Below are 19,216 nucleotides of genomic sequence, written 5' to 3'. Positions count from 1 at the left end.
AGGAGGATTGTTCGATTTCTTTATTTTTAGCTTTATTTTGGTCCACAATACACTTTAGACAAAAGGAGAGCGACATATAGCGGGGCATAAATTTATTGCAACCCACCCCTGGGGCCCCCGGTGCCATCCAATTTCTAACCAGATTTTCATGCTTTCCATGGTCCACCATTCTTTTGCCTTTTGCAGCATCAAATGAAGAAGAATGAACAAAAAAAAAAACAAAAAACAGTAGATTGCATCGCTAAAATTATCTCCAGGACAACGCCTTTTGGTGAGCTTCCTAACAGACCCCAAACCGGTATATATATAGCGACCGGGCGTCCTGTTCCTACATCAGTCAAGTTCGATCGTTTGCTACGAACAGGCCACTGGAAGGAAGTCTTTTAGCAGACATTCTGACAAGTGTACTTAGTGAGTGCGCGTGAACCGTACTATCCTTACAACAGACACACACACACAGCTTACAATGCGCTTCTTTGTGGTGAGTTCATACCTGTCAAATTACCGTGTACTTGATTCGTGGATTGCGGAGCTCTCCCGCTACATCTGGAGCACCATTCAACCAGACTCTGGCGAACGGAGCATCATCAATCAAGCGGGCCTAGTGTGGCCGGAACTTTGGAGATTCATCCGGAACATCGAGCATAAAAATTGGAAGAGTTTGTTTGTGTACTCCATCTCATATCTTCAACATTTTGCTATTTTTCTCCATAAAAGGTTTTAACCGCCTGTTTGGCAGTTGCCTCGGCTGATATCGGGCTCAAGCTACGTCAAGCGGCAGGTGCCGGTGGAAGCAGCTACGATGTTGGCCAACAGTCGGTGAGCGTCGATTACGCACCGACCGTGTACCAGGACTCCGTTGTGGATGGTGCTGCCTCGGCCGGTGCCCGTTCGTTCGGTGGTGCCGGTTTCGGTGGTGCCGGTTTCGGTGGTGCCGGTTTCGGTGGAGCCGGTGCCGGTTCGGCGGCCAGTGCCGGTGCTGGTGCCGGTGTGTTCGGTGGTAGCTTCGGTGGTGCCTCTAGCCGCTCGTCCGCTGGTGCCGGTGCCGAGTACGATGCCGGATACCAGGCAGGACTTCGTGCCGGTGCAGCTGCGTCCGCTGGCAGCAGTACGCGATTCGGCTCGTCCGGCTCGTTCGCGGGATCTTCGGCCGGTGCGTTCGGTGGCTCGTCGGGTGGCAGTTTCTCCAGCGGTTCTGCGTTCGGTTCGTCGTCCGGCGCTTCTAGCTCGGCCGCTGCAAAGACCCAGGTCCGCTATGCGGCACCGGTGATTCAGAAGAACTTCTACTACCATGTCGCACCCGAGGAGCCCAAGTCGGCCGCCGAAGCCAACACGCTCACCATCACGCCCCGCAAGCACTACAAGGTCATCTTCATCAAGGCTCCGACTGTCAGCGCTAATGCCGGTGCGTCGGCCCAGGCTGCGAGCAGAACCGAGGAGAAGACGCTGGTCTACGTGCTGGTTAACAAGCCGGCTCAGGCTAAGGCTGGTTCGGTTGCCGACGCTAGCTCGTACGTGTCCGGCAAGCCGGAGGTCTTCTTCATCAAGTACCAGGGCAAGGACGCTCAGGCCATCTCTAACTCGTTCGCTGGTGCCGGAGCCGGTTCGTTCGGCGGTGCTGGTGCCGGAGCCGGTTCGTTCGGCGGTGCTGGAGCTGGCTCGTTTGCTGGTGCCTCGTCTGACGCTTTCGCTACCGGTGGTGCTGGATTCGATGGTGGTTTCGGTGCCGGTTCGGCCAGCTATGCTGATGCCGGTGCGTCTGCTGGTGTCGCCAACGATTTTGTCGACTTCGGTGCACGCAGCGGTGTGGCTAGCAGCTCTGCTGGCAGCAGCGGTTACAATGCTGGATACACTGCCGGATACACTGCCGCTGCCACCGGTGCCGGTGCCGCTGGATTTGGTGTCACCCCGTCGTACGACAGTGTTGCCGTCGGTGCAAACGCCGGTGCCAGCAACATCGCCTTCTAAGTGCCAACCGCGACGGATGCCTTACACAACCGTTAACCTATCCCAAAGCGTCTGTGTTCAGCTTCGGCCCCGGTGTTCACGGCCGGGCACGGGCGGAGCAGTTGCACAGCAGCAGTCTCAAGGAAAAACGATTTCTTACGATACCCCCGATACGACGGATTGGTCCCGGAACCGGTGTTTTTGTTTGTAAAACGCAAAGTGTATATTGGAAAGCAGTGCGAGAAATGATTCTACGAAACATGATCCAACTGTCGACCACCTCATGTAACAAGTACCTTAAGTAGATTTCCCTTCCTTTTTTGCGCTCTCCCTCTCTCCCTCTCTCTTTGTCCTCAGTTTTCTTCCCCAAACTGTTTAAACGCCAAGCAAATAAGATAGATTTATATTTCCCTTTTTGGTATGCCGTTGAGTGAATCTGACAAGCTCGGACGTAACGAACGAAGGTACGCGTCTTGCGCAAGGAAGTGCAGGGAAGCGCATGGACACGAGTGCCAAAAGGAACGGATTAGTTTGTGCGCATAGTATTAAGAAGCCAGCATACGTATCATAAGACAAGTGTATCCAAACACACACGCACACACGTATACATACACATATACGTAGATATTTGGACACAAATATCCATAACAAAACAAATGATAATAAAACAAAACAACACGTATTATCTCGAACATTATTGGTGTTCTTGAAGGATCTTTGAAATAGCAGCACGTGCCCTATATATAGACCGTTATTATAGAACATGGATAACATTTATTTTAAATTGATGAGCAATTGGATGCATGGCGAATGATCGCTACCTTTGCAATAATAATAGATAGTAATGATAGTTCAGTTATAAATTAAGAGCTCGAATCGGTCGGCTAAGCACATATGTGAACAGATAAAGGACGAGGCAACCTCTGCATGGTGCTTCTACAACTACTTACTACAAGGCACCTTCACTGCACATATCGGTAAGCTGATATCCACTGCGGAGGGGTTCGAGTAGGATGCAGTGTCTTTGGCGTAGATGTTGTTGCTAAAACAAACTGATGAAGATGTTCAGGGCGGGATCAGGATTGAGTGGAGCTTCATGATCCGTCAGCAGGTGTTACTGCGTTGTTCTAGCATCGAGAGGTGGCCAGGACTTGATCAGCATCAATGCATATCGTTGTTAAGCTTCCTGATCCGTCAGTTGGTGTTGATGTGTGGTTGCATTGTTAAGGCATCATTTCCTATATCTTCTTCTTGAAACGTTGAGTAATTGCTCTATTAGTGAATTTGTTGTTTTGCAGAGTGATTGTTCCTGAAAAGAAAAGGAAAAGGATTAGATCTCGTACCAGCAATTACCACCGTGGCACGTAGCTATAGAAGGTATTTTAGAATTCAGCTGGATATTCTTACACTCCTATCGAGAGCTATCTACTCACCTTACTCTGTGCCACGCTGAAGACCTGTTGTTGCTGCGATACTAAAACACCCCGCCACTAGGTATATATTGCTACGCCCTTGCCTCCCGTTCGACATAGCCTACAAGAATCAATTGTCATGGCGCATACGTTTAATGTCGTGTCGTTGCCCACTGGCTTGGCTGCCATTTCGCTGCTGTCCTCGAATTACAGCACTAGTGCTTTGAATGTCCATAAGCTTCCCGCACTCCTCCGTAAGCTGTGCCAGGGTGACATCTTCGCGCTCTTCCATCATAGCCATCAGCCGTGTGCGCAGCCTTTCGTCCCCTTTGCACTTGAGGCCACGCACGAACATAAGACACTTGAATTGTTCCCCCGACAGTGGAGATAGCTCAGCTTTTTTGGTCGTTTTATTCACCCGCTCCACAAAGGTGGTAAGATCCTCCGCAGGGGCTTTCGCCAGCTCCAGACACTCGGTCCATTTGTTTAGCTTTGTCTGCCCGGATCGGAATAGAATCTTTAAGTTGTTGACGGTGGTTGCAAAATCTATATCATGCGGTTTTCGTGGCAAGATGAAGCTTTGATATTTCTTCAACTCTACAGGGCCCAGTTTTTTCATGAGCAAATCCACCTTGGCACTGTTGCTCAGCTGTTGCGCTTCACACTCAAACAGTTGTTTGTACTCAGCGTACCATTCGGCAAACGGGATTTGCGAACGGGAGCTGAGATATTTCTCGTATTCTAATACGCCCCGCTGTTGCAAGACACGGTTTTTCAGCGTAGCGTTGCCCTCGAGCAGTGTTCTGTACTTAGCGTGGTATTCGGCAAACGGGACCGGCTCATCCATATCGTGACGGAATTGTTTAATTTTACTCAGATAGGGTAAAATTGATTCCTGAGTGTAGTAGTTCCTAGGCGCAGGGTTAGCTGTTACGGCTGGCACCATTGTACGATTCACTTGTTCACATCCGGGAAGTTGAAAGAGACGTTCGATCTGCTGTAAAAGCAGTCTTGCGGCAAGCGTACGCTGCTCACAGTTACATCTCGTAGGCTGTTGCTCTTCCTCTTCGGTGTTCATTATTTAGCTCTACTCCTGGTCACTTTTATCAGCAAATCGTTGAATATTATACAATTATTACACTAGGTAAAGACGATTATAGCGGATGGATAGCAAGCGCAGAGTTTGACAGATTAAAATGAAGCTGCAATTCATGGCGTATGTGTGTGACGTCATGTGTAGTACCGAAGTCAAGCACAGTTTACACATAACCGTTGTGTTGACACAAATAAACATACTGTTACATCTGTTACAAGGTCAAGGTTTATGGATACAGGAGACACAGTTGTTCAGAGTAAATTGACATTTCTCAACATGATATAACAGTTCCTTGGTCATCGAGGGGAAGGGTATTGAGAAGAGAGTTGGAAGCGTCGAAGGAGGTGCCGGTTTGGGTATCGCTAGCGATTTATTGAACAAAAATTGTAACTAAATATCTTCTATCCTCTGTGGGACAACATTTGATATCAGATGATGGCCCATAAACTAGCGAAATTTCTAAAGGGACTGAGAATCGAGGCTGTTGGTTCATGTTAGTATCTCGATACCAAATGATTGCGTAAACAAAATCTGACATATCTCGACTAAAATGATGGTCTGTCAGATCAACAAAAATCACCTTTTACATACATAAACCTTGGACTAGTCGTACAAACTTTGTATGGGATTTGACAGATGAGGTCGTACAATCAAACCGTCGTCCGATCTCAGCTGTCAAATCGCATAAAAAGTTTGTACGACTAGTCGTATACCACTCAGCGATAACTCCAGCCAGAGCAGGGACTCTAGCCTAATCCCATACTATGGTCTTATGACTAGCCCTTATGACATAGCAGTGACATCAGAATAGCTCGAACATTCGTTCGTACTTTTTAAGCTTTTTGTAATATAGAGGTCGATGTTAAGCTCAGAAAATGTTTACCAACTGGAGCAGCATCATACAATTATGATGCGTTGGTCTGCTCCACGCGTAAAACGATCAACGCCTGCTTGGATCATTAACACCCCACACATAAGTAGCGAAAGAGATTCCGGTACTTTTATCAGCACCAACTTTAACATTAGTACAAATTTTCCTTCATACCCTTCAAAACCATTCTCACGATATTCAATCAGTTTGTATTGATGTTTCGAGGTCTGTGTAATGGACCTTGTAACAGATGTAACAGTATGTTTATTTGTGTCAACACAACGGATATGTGTAAACTGGGCTTGACTTCGGTACTACACATGACGTCATACACATACGCCAAGAATTGCAGCTTCATTTTAATCTGTCAAACGCTGCGCTTGCTGGCCATCCGCTATAATCGTCTTTACCTAGTGTAATAATTGTATAATATTCAACGATTTGCTGATAAAAGTGACCAGGAGTAGAGCTAAATAATGAACACCGAAGAGGAAGAGCAACAGCCTACGAGATGTAACTATGAGCAGCGTACGCTTGCCGCAAGACTGCTTTTACAGCAGATCGAACGTCTCTTTCAACTTCCCGGATGTGAACAAGTGAATCGTACAATGGTGCCAGCCGTAACAGCTAACCCTGCGCCTAGGAACTACTACACTCAGGAATCAATTTTACCCTATCTGAGTAAAATTAAACAATTCCGTCACGATATGGATGTGCCGGTCCCGTTTGCCGAATACCACGCTAAGTACAGAACACTGCTCGAGGGCAACGCTACGCTGAAAAACCGTGTCTTGCAACAGCGGGGCGTATTAGAGTACGAGAAATATCTCAGCTCCCGTTCGCAAATCCCGTTTGCCGAATGGTACGCTGAGTACAAACAACTGTTTGAGTGTGAAGCGCAACAGCTGAGCAACAGTGCCAAGGTGGATTTGCTCATGAAAAAACTGGGCCCTGTAGAGTTGAAGAAATATCAAAGCTTCATCTTGCCACGAAAACCGCATGATATAGATTTTGCAACCACCGTCAACAACTTAAAGATTCTATTCCGATCCGGGCAGACAAAGCTAAACAAATGGACCGAGTGTCTGGAGCTGGCGAAAGCCCCTGCGGAGGATCTTACCACCTTTGTGGAGCGGGTGAATAAAACGACCAAAAAAGCTGAGCTATCTCCACTGTCGGGGGAACAATTCAAGTGTCTTATGTTCGTGCGTGGCCTCAAGTGCAAAGGGGACGAAAGGCTGCGCACACGGCTGATGGCTATGATGGAAGAGCGCGAAGATGTCACCCTGGCACAGCTTACGGAGGAGTGCGGGAAGCTTATGGACATTCAAAGCACTAGTGCTGTAATTCGAGGACAGCAGCGAAATGGCAGCCAAGCCAGTGGGCAACGACACGACATTAAACGTATGCGCCATGACAATTGATTCTTGTAGGCTATGTCGAACGGGAGGCAAGGGCGTAGCAATATATACCTAGTGGCGGGGTGTTTTAGTATCGCAGCAACAACAGGTCTTCAGCGTGGCACAGAGTAAGGTGAGTAGATAGCTCTCGATAGGAGTGTAAGAATATCCAGCTGAATTCTAAAATACCTTCTATAGCTACGTGCCACGGTGGTAATTGCTGGTACGAGATCTAATCCTTTTCCTTTTCTTTTCAGGAACAATCACTCTGCAAAACAACAAATTCACTAATAGAGCGATTACTCAACGTTTCAAGAAGAAGATATAGAAAATGATGCCTTAACAATGCAACCACACATCAACACCAACTGACGGATTAGGAAGCTTAACTCAATCCTGATCCCGCCCTGATCATCTTCATAAGTCAGTATAAGCAACAACATCAACGCTGAAGCTTAACAATGATATGCATTGGTGCTGATCAAGTCCTGGCCATCCCTCGAAGCTAGAACAATGCAATAACACCTGCTGACGGAACACGAAGCTCCACTCAATCCTGATCCCGCCCTGATCATCTTCATCAGTCTGTTTTAGTAACAACATCTACGCCAAAGACACTGCATCCTACTCGAACACCTCCGCAGTGGATATCAGCTTACCGATATGTGCAGTGAAGGTGCCTTGTAGTAAGTAGTTGTAGAAGCACCATGCAGAGGTTGCCTCGTCCTTTATCTGTTCACATATGTGCCTAGCCGACCGATTCGAGCTCTTAATTTATAACTGAACTATCATTACTATCTATTATTATTGCAAAGGTAGCGATCATTCGCCATGCATCCAATTTCTCATCAATTTAAAATAAATGTTATCCATGTTCTATAGTAACGGTCTATATATAGGGCACGTGCTGCTATTTCAAAGATCCTTGAAGAACACCAACATTTTTCGAGATAATACGTGTTGTTTATTATTATCATTTGTTTTGTTATGGATATTTGTGTCCAAATATCTACGTATATGTGTATGTATACGTGTGTGCGTGTGTGTTTGGATACACTTGTCTTATGATACGTATGCTGGCTTCTTAATACTATGCGCACAAACTAATCCGTTCCTTTTGGCACTCGTGTCCATGCGCTTCCCTGCACTTCCTTGCGCAAGACGCGTACCTTCGTTCGTTACGTCCGAGCTTGTCAGATTCACTTAACGGCATACCAAAAAGGGAAATATAAATCTATCTTATTTGCTTGGCGTTTAAACAGTTTGGGGAAGAAAACTGAGGACAAAGAGAGAGAGGGAGAGAGGGAGAGAACAAAAAAGGAAGGGAAATCTCCTTAAGGTACTTGTTACATGAGGTGGTCGACAGTTGGATCATGTTTCGTAGAATCATTTCTCGCACTGCTTTCCAATATACACTTGGCGTTTTACAAACAAAAACACCGGTTCCGGGACCAATCCGTCGTATCGGGGGTATCGTAAGAAATCGTTTTTCCTTGAGACTGCTGCTGTGCAACTGCTCCGCCCGTGCCCGGCCGTGAACACCGGGGCCGAAGCTGAACACAGACGCTTTGGGATAGGTTAACGGTTGTGTAAGGCATCCGTCGCGGTTGGCACTTAGAAGGCGATGTTGCTGGCACCGGCGTTTGCACCGACGGCAACACTGTCGTACGACGGGGTGACACCAAATCCAGCGGCACCGGCACCGGTGGCAGCGGCAGTGTATCCGGCAGTGTATCCAGCATTGTAACCGCTGCTGCCAGCAGAGCTGCTAGCCACACCGCTGCGTGCACCGAAGTCGACAAAATCGTTGGCGACACCAGCAGACGCACCGGCATCAGCATAGCTGGCCGAACCGGCACCGAAACCACCATCGAATCCAGCACCACCGGTAGCGAAAGCGTCAGACGAGGCACCAGCAAACGAGCCAGCTCCAGCACCGCCGAACGAACCGGCTCCGGCACCAGCACCGCCGAACGAACCGGCTCCGGCACCAGCGAACGAGTTAGAGATGGCCTGAGCGTCCTTGCCCTGGTACTTGATGAAGAAGACCTCCGGCTTGCCGGACACGTACGAGCTAGCGTCGGCAACCGAACCAGCCTTAGCCTGAGCCGGCTTGTTAACCAGCACGTAGACCAGCGTCTTCTCCTCGGTTCTGCTCGCAGCCTGGGCCGACGCACCGGCATTGGCGCTGACAGTCGGAGCCTTGATGAAGATGACCTTGTAGTGCTTGCGGGGCGTGATGGTGAGCGTGTTGGCTTCGGCGGCCGACTTGGGCTCCTCGGGTGCGACATGGTAGTAGAAGTTCTTCTGAATCACCGGTGCCGCATAGCGGACCTGGGTCTTTGCAGCGGCCGAGCTAGAAGCGCCGGACGACGAACCGAACGCAGAACCGCTGGAGAAACTGCCACCCGACGAGCCACCGAACGCACCGGCCGAAGATCCCGCGAACGAGCCGGACGAACCGAATCGCGTACTGCTGCCAGCGGACGCAGCTGCACCGGCACGAAGTCCTGCCTGGTATCCGGCATCGTACTCGGCACCAGCACCAGCGGACGAGCGGCTAGAGGCACCACCGAAGCTACCACCGAACACACCGGCACCAGCACCGGCACTGGCCACCGAACCGGCACCGGCTCCACCGAAACCGGCACCACCGAAACCGGCACCACCGAAACCGGCACCACCGAACGAACGGGCACCGGCCGAGGCAGCACCATCCACAACGGAGTCCTGGTACACGGTCGGTGCGTAATCGACGCTCACCGACTGTTGGCCAACATCGTAGCTGCTTCCACCGGCACCTGCCGCTTGACGTAGCTTGAGCCCGATATCAGCCGAGGCAACTGCCAAACAGGCGGTTAAAACCTTTTATGGAGAAAAATAGCAAAATGTTGAAGATATGAGATGGAGTACACAAACAAGCTCTTCCAATTTGTATGCTCGATGTTCCGGATGAATCTCCAAAGTTCCGGCCACACTAGGCCCGCTTGATTGATGATGCTCCGTTCGCCAGAGTCTGGTTGAATGGTGCTCCAGATGTAGCGGGAGAGCTCCGCAATCCACGAATCAAGTACACGGTAATTTGACAGGTATGAACTCACCACAAAGAAGCGCATTGTAAGCTGTGTGTGTGTGTCTGTTGTAAGGATAGTACGGTTCACGCGCACTCACTAAGTACACTTGTCAGAATGTCTGCTAAAAGACTTCCTTCCAGTGGCCTGTTCGTAGCAAACGATCGAACTTGACTGATGTAGGAACAGGACGCCCGGTCGCTATATATATACCGGTTTGGGGACTGTTAGGAAGCTCACCGAAAGGCGTTGTCCTGGAGATAATTTTAGCGATGCAATCTACTGTTTTTTTGTTTTTTTTGTTCATTCTTCTTCATTTGATGCAGCAAACGGCAAAAGAATGGTGGACCATGGAAAGCATGAAAATCTGGTTAGAAATTGGGTGGCACCGGGGGCCCCAGGGGTGGGTTGCAATAAATTTGTGCCTCGCTATATGTCGCTCCCCTTTTGGCTAATGTGTATTGCCGACGGTGCGGAAAGTCCTCTCCGCGCGTGATTTTTTTTTTTCTGTTGGCCTTTTTTTTACTGGATTGCAGAATATTGGTGCGTGGCTGTATATATTTTTTATTGTAGCTCCCGTCTCGTCTCGGGTTTTTGTGAAACTCTTCTTTTGCAAAATGCTTAAGTAAGCTTAATCAGTCCCGCCCATTTAGATATGCTAGACATAAATTTGCAGTGTGTGTGTATGAGCCGGCTGCTTTTTGCTACTTATCGGCTATCCCCACCTCACAGTCCACCCGGCCGCGGTAGCAGCTAGACGAATTTGCTCACCTGTCTGGTGTGAAGCGACCAACTGTTGACCAAAAAATCCGAGCATATATGTAAAGAATGTTAAGAAAAAAAATCGCCTCGCAAGCCTCACACAAACCAATGTTTGTAGATAGATCTTTTGTTTGGTTTCACGCGGTCCTCACCAAGCGGTAGAGCGTCAGAGCGTTGAGCAGTCATGACAAAGTCTAGTCATCACATTTGTTTAAGAAACACATTGTCAAGTGCTGTATGCAGGTGCCGTGAATGGACGTGGTTAGTCGAGTTTTGGCACATCGAACATCATTTAAGGGGCTAATATTGATGGGCTTTTGCTTCTTCTTCTCTCTTGACCTAAAACGACCTCTTAAGGTCATATCTGCCATTTCGGGCTTACTGGACGACCTATTGATATCGCAGCGTCTTCCATATGGCGGGGAACAACACCCCCAATGGGATTTAAACCCCGGTCCTGCCATGTGGAGACCGGCGCCGCTGCCGCATACACTACCTGGTCGCCCCTGAGAAGATGAGCTTATGTTCGAATTTAAATCATGGTGTACTGTTGAAACAGAGGTAAAATTTTTATTCTCCTAAAAGTTGGAATATATTGATCATATTTTGCTTGCTTCGTGCTGTGCCGTTTCCATAATATTCTGGACCCAAGAACCTCATGAACATCCAGAACGGCCAGCGTCGTGGAGCGGTGTCTGACTTTTGCCCTTTGCGATTCTCAGAATCAGAATGTTCGACGCTGTGTGTTTTCGGTCGAAACTATTTCGAAAACAAGCAACACTATTTTCGGTGAGCTGAGGGTGTTTTCGTTGTTTTTACTTTTTTCTCTAATTAATACACTCCGGTGTGCTATCTTTTCACTCTCGCTGGACGCTCCTTCACTCCCCGGTGAACCTATCTTCGTATCGGTTCCGCTGTTGCAAAGCACACTCTAATGATCATCCGCCGTACAGCACCGAGAAAATATGCAAATCTCGAGTATCGGGGTAGAACCTGTTCTTTTTTATGGTATCCCATATCCAGGAGGATCGCTTTTTTATACTTTTGTTTTCATTTTCCTGTCTTCGCGTTCTGTGACTTGTCTCCCTCTAGCGCTGATTATGTATTCAAAGCATCGAGGAACTCTCGGTGCTTCTGACGACCCGTGACCATCTGGTGAAATTCTGCCCGAATGCTGCGTGTGTGTGTGCAATTAATTGGGGTTTTGGTTTGGCGAGATTCATCCCAAAATTTTATTTGTTTGTGCTGTTTTTTTTTGAGCAGGATGGAGCATTGAAAATATATTTTCAAATGTTATACTCTACAGGAGTTTTGTGTTTCGTTTTATTTTATTCGGGAGCGGGTTTTATTCCTTGTTTTTTAAACATCCCAAACCCCATCCCATGATCAGTCACATAAAGCAATATTCGGGTTTAGATGTCTATGTGTTCACCATTTTTTAATCAACAATTTGCTCAAGACGATTCAAGAAGCTAGAACACTTTGCTCGAATGCAGTCCTCAGATATCGAGCTCCACGTCAGTTAAAACACTACACGGTCTCCACACTGGGATGAGATCATGTGCAGGCTGGTTTCCAAAATGTTCTACCCAAAATGAAACATCCAACAGGTTAAGGTCCGGACTGTTTGGTTTTGGAAAAAAATGCGAATATTTTAAAACATCGAAATAATCAATCACCTAAAGCAACATTCGAGGTTCATTTACGGTCATGGAGGATCTCCGAAATAGGATGAGATCATTTGCAGGTTGGAGTCTAAAACATTCTGCCCAAATGGAATCACCCACTGGATTATGGTAGCAGGCCTCAAATCTTTAGACCAAAAGGCTTCAAAGGTCCAGTTTGACATTTGGTGCTTCATCCTGTTTCCAGTATAATGATTTGAACCTAGGAATATAAGTGGTCCATACGATTTCCAGTCAGTTTGTAACTTCCAAAAGATATTTGTTGAATTCAGCTGTCATTAGTGTGTGAATCAAGGTATTATAAGCTAAGCAACATCTTATACGCTTAGCGATATCCTTAGGTGCATATAGTCTGAATAAGTAGCATATAAATTCAACTATAAGTACTTCCAATTTTTAAACTTATTATAATTCCTGGAGAGATCTTAGTCTGAAAGCTCCCTAGACTTGATAGTGGGAAGGCCGAAGTCCTGATAAGGATCATACCGATGCTTTCGACGTGTTTGATGTATATCTGCATAGGTTTTCTGAAGATGTTATCATCCTTGGCAAGTGCCCAGATGGTTCGTTATTGATTGCTATCCTTGGACCTCGGCTTGATGTGATAAACTCTGGCAAGCTTATCAGATGCAGTCAGACGCAGGACTGATGACTATCCAGAGTATCCACGGACTGCGGTTAAAATCATGTGAAGGGAACGGCTAGAAAAAGTGGCCCGTGCCAAAGTAGACGAAGAAACTGTAACCAAACGAAATCTTACATTCTTGACAATCTCCATGGGTGTTTTCTAGTCAAGGAAATACGTCAAAACTTTAAACTTCTCCTAAATCCTGGAGAGGTGTTCATCTGACATTTCTAACTTCCTTGACTTTATTGCACCAGACACTTCATAGTGGGCTGAAAGATGCCCAGAAAAAAAGATCATCCAACATTTGATATCTTTTATAAATGTTACCAACGAAAAAAGCAATCTTCTTCAACTTCCTACATGAGGATGCGGATCGCTATCAAACCTGCTTCAAACATGAAAAATCTCATCTTATTATTATCAAAAAGAAAAAAAAAACCTGAGCGTATAGCTATATAAATTTATCGTCCAAAGCGCCCAGGTTTTATGCCATTTTTAACGATCCGATTGCTGCTGATGCATGTGAAACGGAAATCCCACGTTGCCCATGGTTGTCGACGCGCCTAACATCGGCTCCATCCATTTTTCGGGCACCGGAGCACCAGTGCAACGTGATGAGTGAAGACTGCATGTTCAAGGATAACTGCATACAGAACGAACAAATTTGTTGGAAAAAGCAAGACGCCTTTTTGCCGCAAGACGGCAGTATCACGCCTAATGCTCTCGCCGTACCAGTTTTAGCTGTTTAGCGAACAGCGCGATGCGCCCAAACTGGACGGACGAGATGAATCAACTTTCGACTTCTATTATCCCCCACACATACACACACATACACAGAGAGACAAAAGGCAGAAGAAGACGAAGACGACAAAAAAAAACAAACGGATTCAACCGATTCGTTCTGGTCAACCCTGAGATCCATTTTGCCGATTGGTTGTGGTGGAAAAATGGGTATTTTGAATTGCAAATGGCGCAGATCTCTAATGCAATACAAGCTACAGACTATTTTCAGCACGGCATTACACTTCTTCACGGGGCTTTTCTTTACTGACAGCTGTGCCGCACAATGTCTCTGGTGAGGTGTTTAATTATTTATAGATTTTTTGAAGAAAAGACAGCTCTGTATGACACTGTCCAACGCGAACCTCGAGTTATTGATTATTGGAGGAGAATTATGGCAACTGGTGCCCGCTTCTCGAACTGGAGCGGTTCGATTTAAAGTTTAAGGTTATTGGAACATAAAGGTAGTGTTTGAGCTTGTGGCTACTCCCTCGTAGTAACCTAGTGCAAGAGTGAAGATTTGCTGGACGAATTTAGTCGATGTCCAGACCTGGATGGCTTTTGATGTCGCCCATCTGCTGTCTGGCAACAATATTGTGCAACATTAGCTCGCTGGAGCGTTTTGGATATAAGCTTCAGGGACATGCGACCTAAGCTGCCAGTTTGTACATTACCGTGATTAGGCCCAGGTAGCTGGATTCTACGCAGACTTGCAAGCAGACGAAGAAGAGATTATCTTGAGAGGGTAGACAAATTAGTTTGTTTGTTTTGATGTCTGAGCCAAAGCTTCAGACTTCGGCATCCGTCCAGTCTGGGCCATCAACTTGCTGATGTATGTATCAGAAATGGTCTGAACTTTGAATTGATGTATCCATTTAATCGTCTTTTAAGCACCGCTATAAAACGCGGCCAGACATTAGCTCGAGGCGTATCGGCTGAGCGGCTAGAATAAAATCGCTATGCTAGGCAGGAGATAAGAAATTGTGGCTACGTTTTTGATTATCCCAGGCTAAGGCTAAGGACACATTGGTTAGCTACAAAAATAAGGTTCAGTAAGCTGCTGTCCGGGGCGGTCCGGTGGCCAAGGCGGTGTCGACCTTCACACGGTAGGACCGGGGTTCAAATCCCATCCTGACCGTCTCCCCGTACGCAGGAGGTTAAATCAAGTCACCGAAAGCCAGAAATGGCAGGCCCACGAGACCTTTCAAGGTTGAAGTGCCGTGCCGAAGGAAAAAGAAAAAGAAGAGCTGCTGAAGATGTTACAGGTTATATACTTCTCGCGACCGATACCATTTATCAAAATTTGATCAAGTTTATCTTGAAGAGAACCTGTTTAGCACACATAATACCACCAGAGTCGTCAGCCAACGCTCGGTGGTTACGGATTGAAAGATTATGATTTACGACAGAAAAGTTCGAACTGGTGAAGCTTCCTGTAACAAACAAAACTCCCACAAGACGGGCACTAATAACTTTAACAGACGCAAGCTCACTTAATTAAATGGTACCCAATAAAACATTTTAAAATCTGACGTGAACTTTTCGAAAAAAGTCGTTTCGTGCTGCTGTTTCATGGCCGCAAAGTTTTGCAGATATCTCGGTGAGCCAAACGATTGGGGGGCAGGTTTGGTTCCGAGTCTCATGTCGTTTACAGACATTCGATTCTATCTATTCCAGCACATTTGCATAATCGACATGAAGAAGTGAAAGAATCCATCGATAACGTTTGCGGCCCCAGAAAAAAAAATCAAACTTCGATTCCCACCTGGTGGGGATTGGCGTGAATCCCGTGCAGCTTATGGTAAGATGTATGTGGCGAGACACACCAAAACAAAACCGGTCCAGAATCCGCCGAAACTGATCCGTATACCACTCGGTTGTTGATTCTGGCATTGTATAATGTAACCGGCCAACCTCATCTTCATTTCTCTTTCGTTTGCGAGCGTGATCTTCGTCCACCAGGAAGGGGGAGATCGTTGGGGTTGGTGTTTTTTCACCGCGACACTTCAGGTTCTAGCAGCATGGAATCAGGCCCTGCCTAATGTCGGAAACCAGTTTGAATTTGAAGTCAAGCGAAACAACAACAAAAAAAAACGACACTATCATCTCCAACATCGCTGCAGTCAAGTTCCGTCTCGGGCTACAACCGAAATGCGAAGGACCCACAACCCTCGGTCTTCCGCACCCCGCTCTGATATTGCCAAACGGGTGTAGAATATTGAAAGTTGGAAGTTGAATGCGTCGCATCCTACTGGAATACTTGGTTGCCATTTCTTTTTCCCTAAGTTTGCTGCTCAGGAATCGTTCAAGAATATATAGAGGGAGAGTGCTTCGTGCAGAAGCCGGGCTTGGTAGCAGTTCTACGATTGCCACTACGATTATCAACTTTTTTCGAATGTTTGCTCTGTCAACGCTGTACTCTTTGCACTGACTACTCAAATATCTGGCCGCTTCTTCAAGGTCAGGCTCTTGGTAACCACAGGGAAGCGAAGAATAGTTGAAGTGTATTATTGCGATAAAATAATCCTTCCCCACTGCTGAAGACTTCCTCTGGCCATTCATCGCATTTCTAACCGGTCACCGTTCCCTGGTGCCCGAGTGTTTGCCCTCTGTGTGAAGTATGTACAAAAAAGAGTCAACCGATCATCAATCATCACGTCATCAAGTGGTGCCGCCTGTGGTGCGCTGTTTTGACTCGATGCCGACGGAGGAAGCTTTCGATTTCTACCTCCGGCCATCCATTCAGTCTTCCTTTTTTTTTTTTCTTCGCTAGCTTCGCTTCGCCTATTGATTCAACCCGGAGTACTTTATTCATTACCGCCACAACCGCGCATGATCACCGTTTACGGAACTGGCCGGTTCTCTAGAGTCGTCAAAATTAACAGGTTCTTCACCGGTCATCACTGTAGCTTTGCCCCGGTTCAAATGTCACAAATCGTGTACAAAATTGTAGCGGTAAAGCAACCTTTCCAATTCCGAACCGTCGACCCACACTCCATCGAGGAAGCAAAACCAAATCTAATGCTTTGTTGCGTCAAATTCCGTCTACTTGCTCATCTTTCGTGCCACTGCATGCCAATCACCCAACAACAAAAAAATGCAGCTACTTAAAATAGTTTTTTTTTTAAAAAAAGGTCAACAGCTCGTCAGCTGGGTATGGTGTCATGAACAGGGAAGTACCTTTTTTTTTTTCAAGAACCATATTTGCCACAATTCGAGATATTGCAGATGGCAACAGCTCAGTAGCAGGCCTATACAAAGAATTTGATTCGCTCGCTGTGAATGTTAAAAATAGCAGCAAGAAAAAACTGTTTTAAATAATCTTAATTTAGCTTCTCAGATTCCAGTTTGATGGAAGATAAGATATTCTACACCACCGTTACACTTTGTGTCTCAGTCTCCTTCTTTGACATTAAAGCCTCGGGAGGGCTATTGGCTTGCGATTTCTGGCATCCTTGATTTAATTTCAATCGTGACAGTAATGGCTGTCCTGGGTACTGGAGAAAGACCTATATGGGATTTGTTTACCCTGGACTCCATCACAACTTGGTCCTGCCATATGGAGTGCTCTGTGCATATGAAGGACCTTAATGGTATCGACCTATTATAATTCGCAAGAATTGAGCATCTTCCTCATAAATGCAGCCAAGATTATTCTTCGGGGTTTAAATCCCATCCCAGATCGTCCCTCCATAGTGAGGAATGACTGTTCAGCCATGTGGTATCAATAAGTCTACTACTCGATACCGCTCACCGTTCTGGTGGACGCATCAACAGTTTAGACCTACCACGCCTTTTCTGTCCGTGTTGACGGTCAGAAAAGTACTTTATCGGCTGGGTCGTCCGGTGTCATTTTCATGACATGTCCAGCCCAATAGAGCCTTGCAAGTCTAAAACGCTGCACGATGTTGACATTATCGACCAGCTAGAAGAACCTTCTAGAAATCTTTCTGACCATATTCCACCCGAAAGAGGATTTGGCGTTAGTTTTGGACAGAGTCCATGTCTCCGAGGCGTATGTGAGTACTGCGACTATCAAACAGTCTTAGTCGCCTATCAACAGCAAGCCAGAAATGGTAGGTTCGAGATCTGAGGAATCGTTGAGCCAATAAGAAGAGCGATTCACATTAATTTTAGACAACGTCCATGATTCTGAAGCCTCAGTTAATCCACAGCGCATACAGCTGTTCTGATAATAGGCAAAGCTCTAACATTCTATTTGAGTATTACGCTTCCCAAATTACGCCTTGAGGTCGTATGTTTGACGTGTGTCCACTCCATCCGTCACGATAGCTGCTTTGAATAGAGATTTTTTTTTTCTTCCAAGTTACGATTTTTAGCTTCATTTAATCCTAACGTACCTTCGCCATACACACAGTGACTGATCAAGGTTTTAAATGGCCCGTGCCTTTAAGGGTGTGATAAGAGGTGTTATGTATTCACATGGTTGAACCTGGGAGGGGAACGAACCGTCAATTTAATTAAGATACCGGTCGCGTGACCGTTAAGATCTTCATATCACCGGGCCCCTTCACGTAAACTTGGCCTTTTCGGTATGCTGCGAACGATCGAGAGAAAGATGGGCGTTTTGGGAGGGAAGGTGAGATATCTCTTGATTTCTCGGATCTCTTTAGAACTACAATAGGTCTCTCTTGCATGAGTTCTCCACAATGCTCTTTTAACCAATTAATACCACTTAAATGAAGCACCTCATTCAAGGTCTCATTTGTTTAATGAATTCTCACGTTTGACGTCAAGGCCCTTGGTGGGCGCCCTTTACACCCATTGGTAAATCTGCCATTGCATCGCCAGGCTGTTCGTGGATTAATATTAAACTTTAAAACAGAATAATTTCTCTTGTATAGCTCAGATATTTTCAGTTAAATTTCATTCGAACAGAAATTTAAATTTTTCCTAAAAAATGTATATCTGATTGTTAAAATCAAATTTTGGTTAAAAGCGCTGCAACTATTTTTTTTCTTTTCACTCCCCGTAAAAAGTATGGAACATTCGGATCTGCCGGTTGTTGCGATGAAGATGCAGCAACGATTTCACCACATCGACGGTTAAACAAAATTTGAACAGACCAAGCAGATGGTGCATCTAATCTTTACTGAACCAGTATATATCGCCGTTTGTCAGCGACGTGGCTACCACGATGCTTGAATTCAGCTCGTAAGCAGCGTCGTGGCACCATCAGGTTTAATCTGAATGTAAGGATAATCCGATGATAGCAGCATGTTATCGGGTTCAAACTGCACCTTAAAACTGCAGCAATTGAGTACCCGTAAGTTTAGTTTACGTTTGATGAATTTTATACACATTCCCCTGACCTACAGTGACCTGCAAAATAAAGTGCCCACTTCTTCAGCTAACTGGCAAAAATGGAACTAACACATTGTAATTTTTGTTGTTGTAATAATTTAAGTTTGAACATAGAACAACCTCCCCTCCTCCCTTGAACCTCCTACATTTGCTAGGGAGCTTGCTGATAAGTCCCTTGATTTTTAAAGAACAATTCTTTGAACAGATGATTCAAAATTCGATGTATTTAATAGAAACGG

At 46.2% G+C, this 19,216-nt stretch overlaps 4 protein-coding genes across 4 annotated transcripts; 2 read left to right on the top strand and 2 right to left on the bottom strand.

Moving 5' to 3' along the window:
• Positions 1-72: 72 nt before the first annotated feature.
• On the top strand, positions 73-2,639 carry LOC118506229 (fibroin heavy chain-like). The gene is made up of 2 exons (XM_036043078.1): positions 73-481; positions 718-2,639. The coding sequence occupies exons 1-2, from the start codon at positions 467-469 to the stop codon at positions 1,966-1,968; spliced, it is 1,266 nt and encodes a 421-aa protein (XP_035898971.1). The 5' UTR covers positions 73-466; the 3' UTR covers positions 1,969-2,639.
• On the bottom strand, positions 2,630-4,560 carry LOC118506327 (uncharacterized protein K02A2.6-like). Its single transcript, XM_036043291.1, has 2 exons — positions 3,381-4,560; positions 2,630-3,256 (listed from the first exon to the last, which is right to left on the bottom strand). Exon 1 carries the CDS (start codon positions 4,435-4,437, stop codon positions 3,490-3,492), a length of 948 nt encoding a protein of 315 aa, XP_035899184.1. The 5' UTR covers positions 4,438-4,560; the 3' UTR covers positions 2,630-3,256; positions 3,381-3,489.
• A 1,114-nt stretch (positions 4,561-5,674) lies between these two features.
• On the top strand, positions 5,675-7,646 carry LOC118506323 (uncharacterized protein K02A2.6-like). Its single transcript, XM_036043278.1, has 2 exons — positions 5,675-6,859; positions 6,984-7,646. Exon 1 carries the CDS (start codon positions 5,803-5,805, stop codon positions 6,748-6,750), a length of 948 nt encoding a protein of 315 aa, XP_035899171.1. The 5' UTR covers positions 5,675-5,802; the 3' UTR covers positions 6,751-6,859; positions 6,984-7,646.
• A 21-nt stretch (positions 7,647-7,667) lies between these two features.
• Positions 7,668-10,446, bottom strand: LOC118506237 (fibroin heavy chain-like). The gene is made up of 2 exons (XM_036043092.1): positions 9,828-10,446; positions 7,668-9,591 (listed from the first exon to the last, which is right to left on the bottom strand). Exons 1-2 carry the CDS (start codon positions 9,840-9,842, stop codon positions 8,341-8,343), a joined length of 1,266 nt encoding a protein of 421 aa, XP_035898985.1. The 5' UTR covers positions 9,843-10,446; the 3' UTR covers positions 7,668-8,340.
• Between the last annotated feature and the right edge of the window lie 8,770 nt (positions 10,447-19,216).

This window comes from Anopheles stephensi, chromosome X (genome assembly GCF_013141755.1).
Source record: "Anopheles stephensi strain Indian chromosome X, UCI_ANSTEP_V1.0, whole genome shotgun sequence".
Classification (NCBI taxonomy): Eukaryota; Metazoa; Arthropoda; class Insecta; order Diptera; family Culicidae; genus Anopheles; species Anopheles stephensi.
This window is presented reverse-complemented; position numbering and strand designations above follow the sequence as displayed.

What these genes read in the sequence shown, in the direction of transcription:
- LOC118506327 (XM_036043291.1), bottom strand. Translation starts at nt 4,437, where the DNA reads ATGAACACCGAAGAGGAAGAGCAACAGCCTACGAGATGTAACTGTGAG.
- LOC118506323 (XM_036043278.1), top strand. Translation starts at nt 5,803, where the DNA reads ATGAACACCGAAGAGGAAGAGCAACAGCCTACGAGATGTAACTATGAG.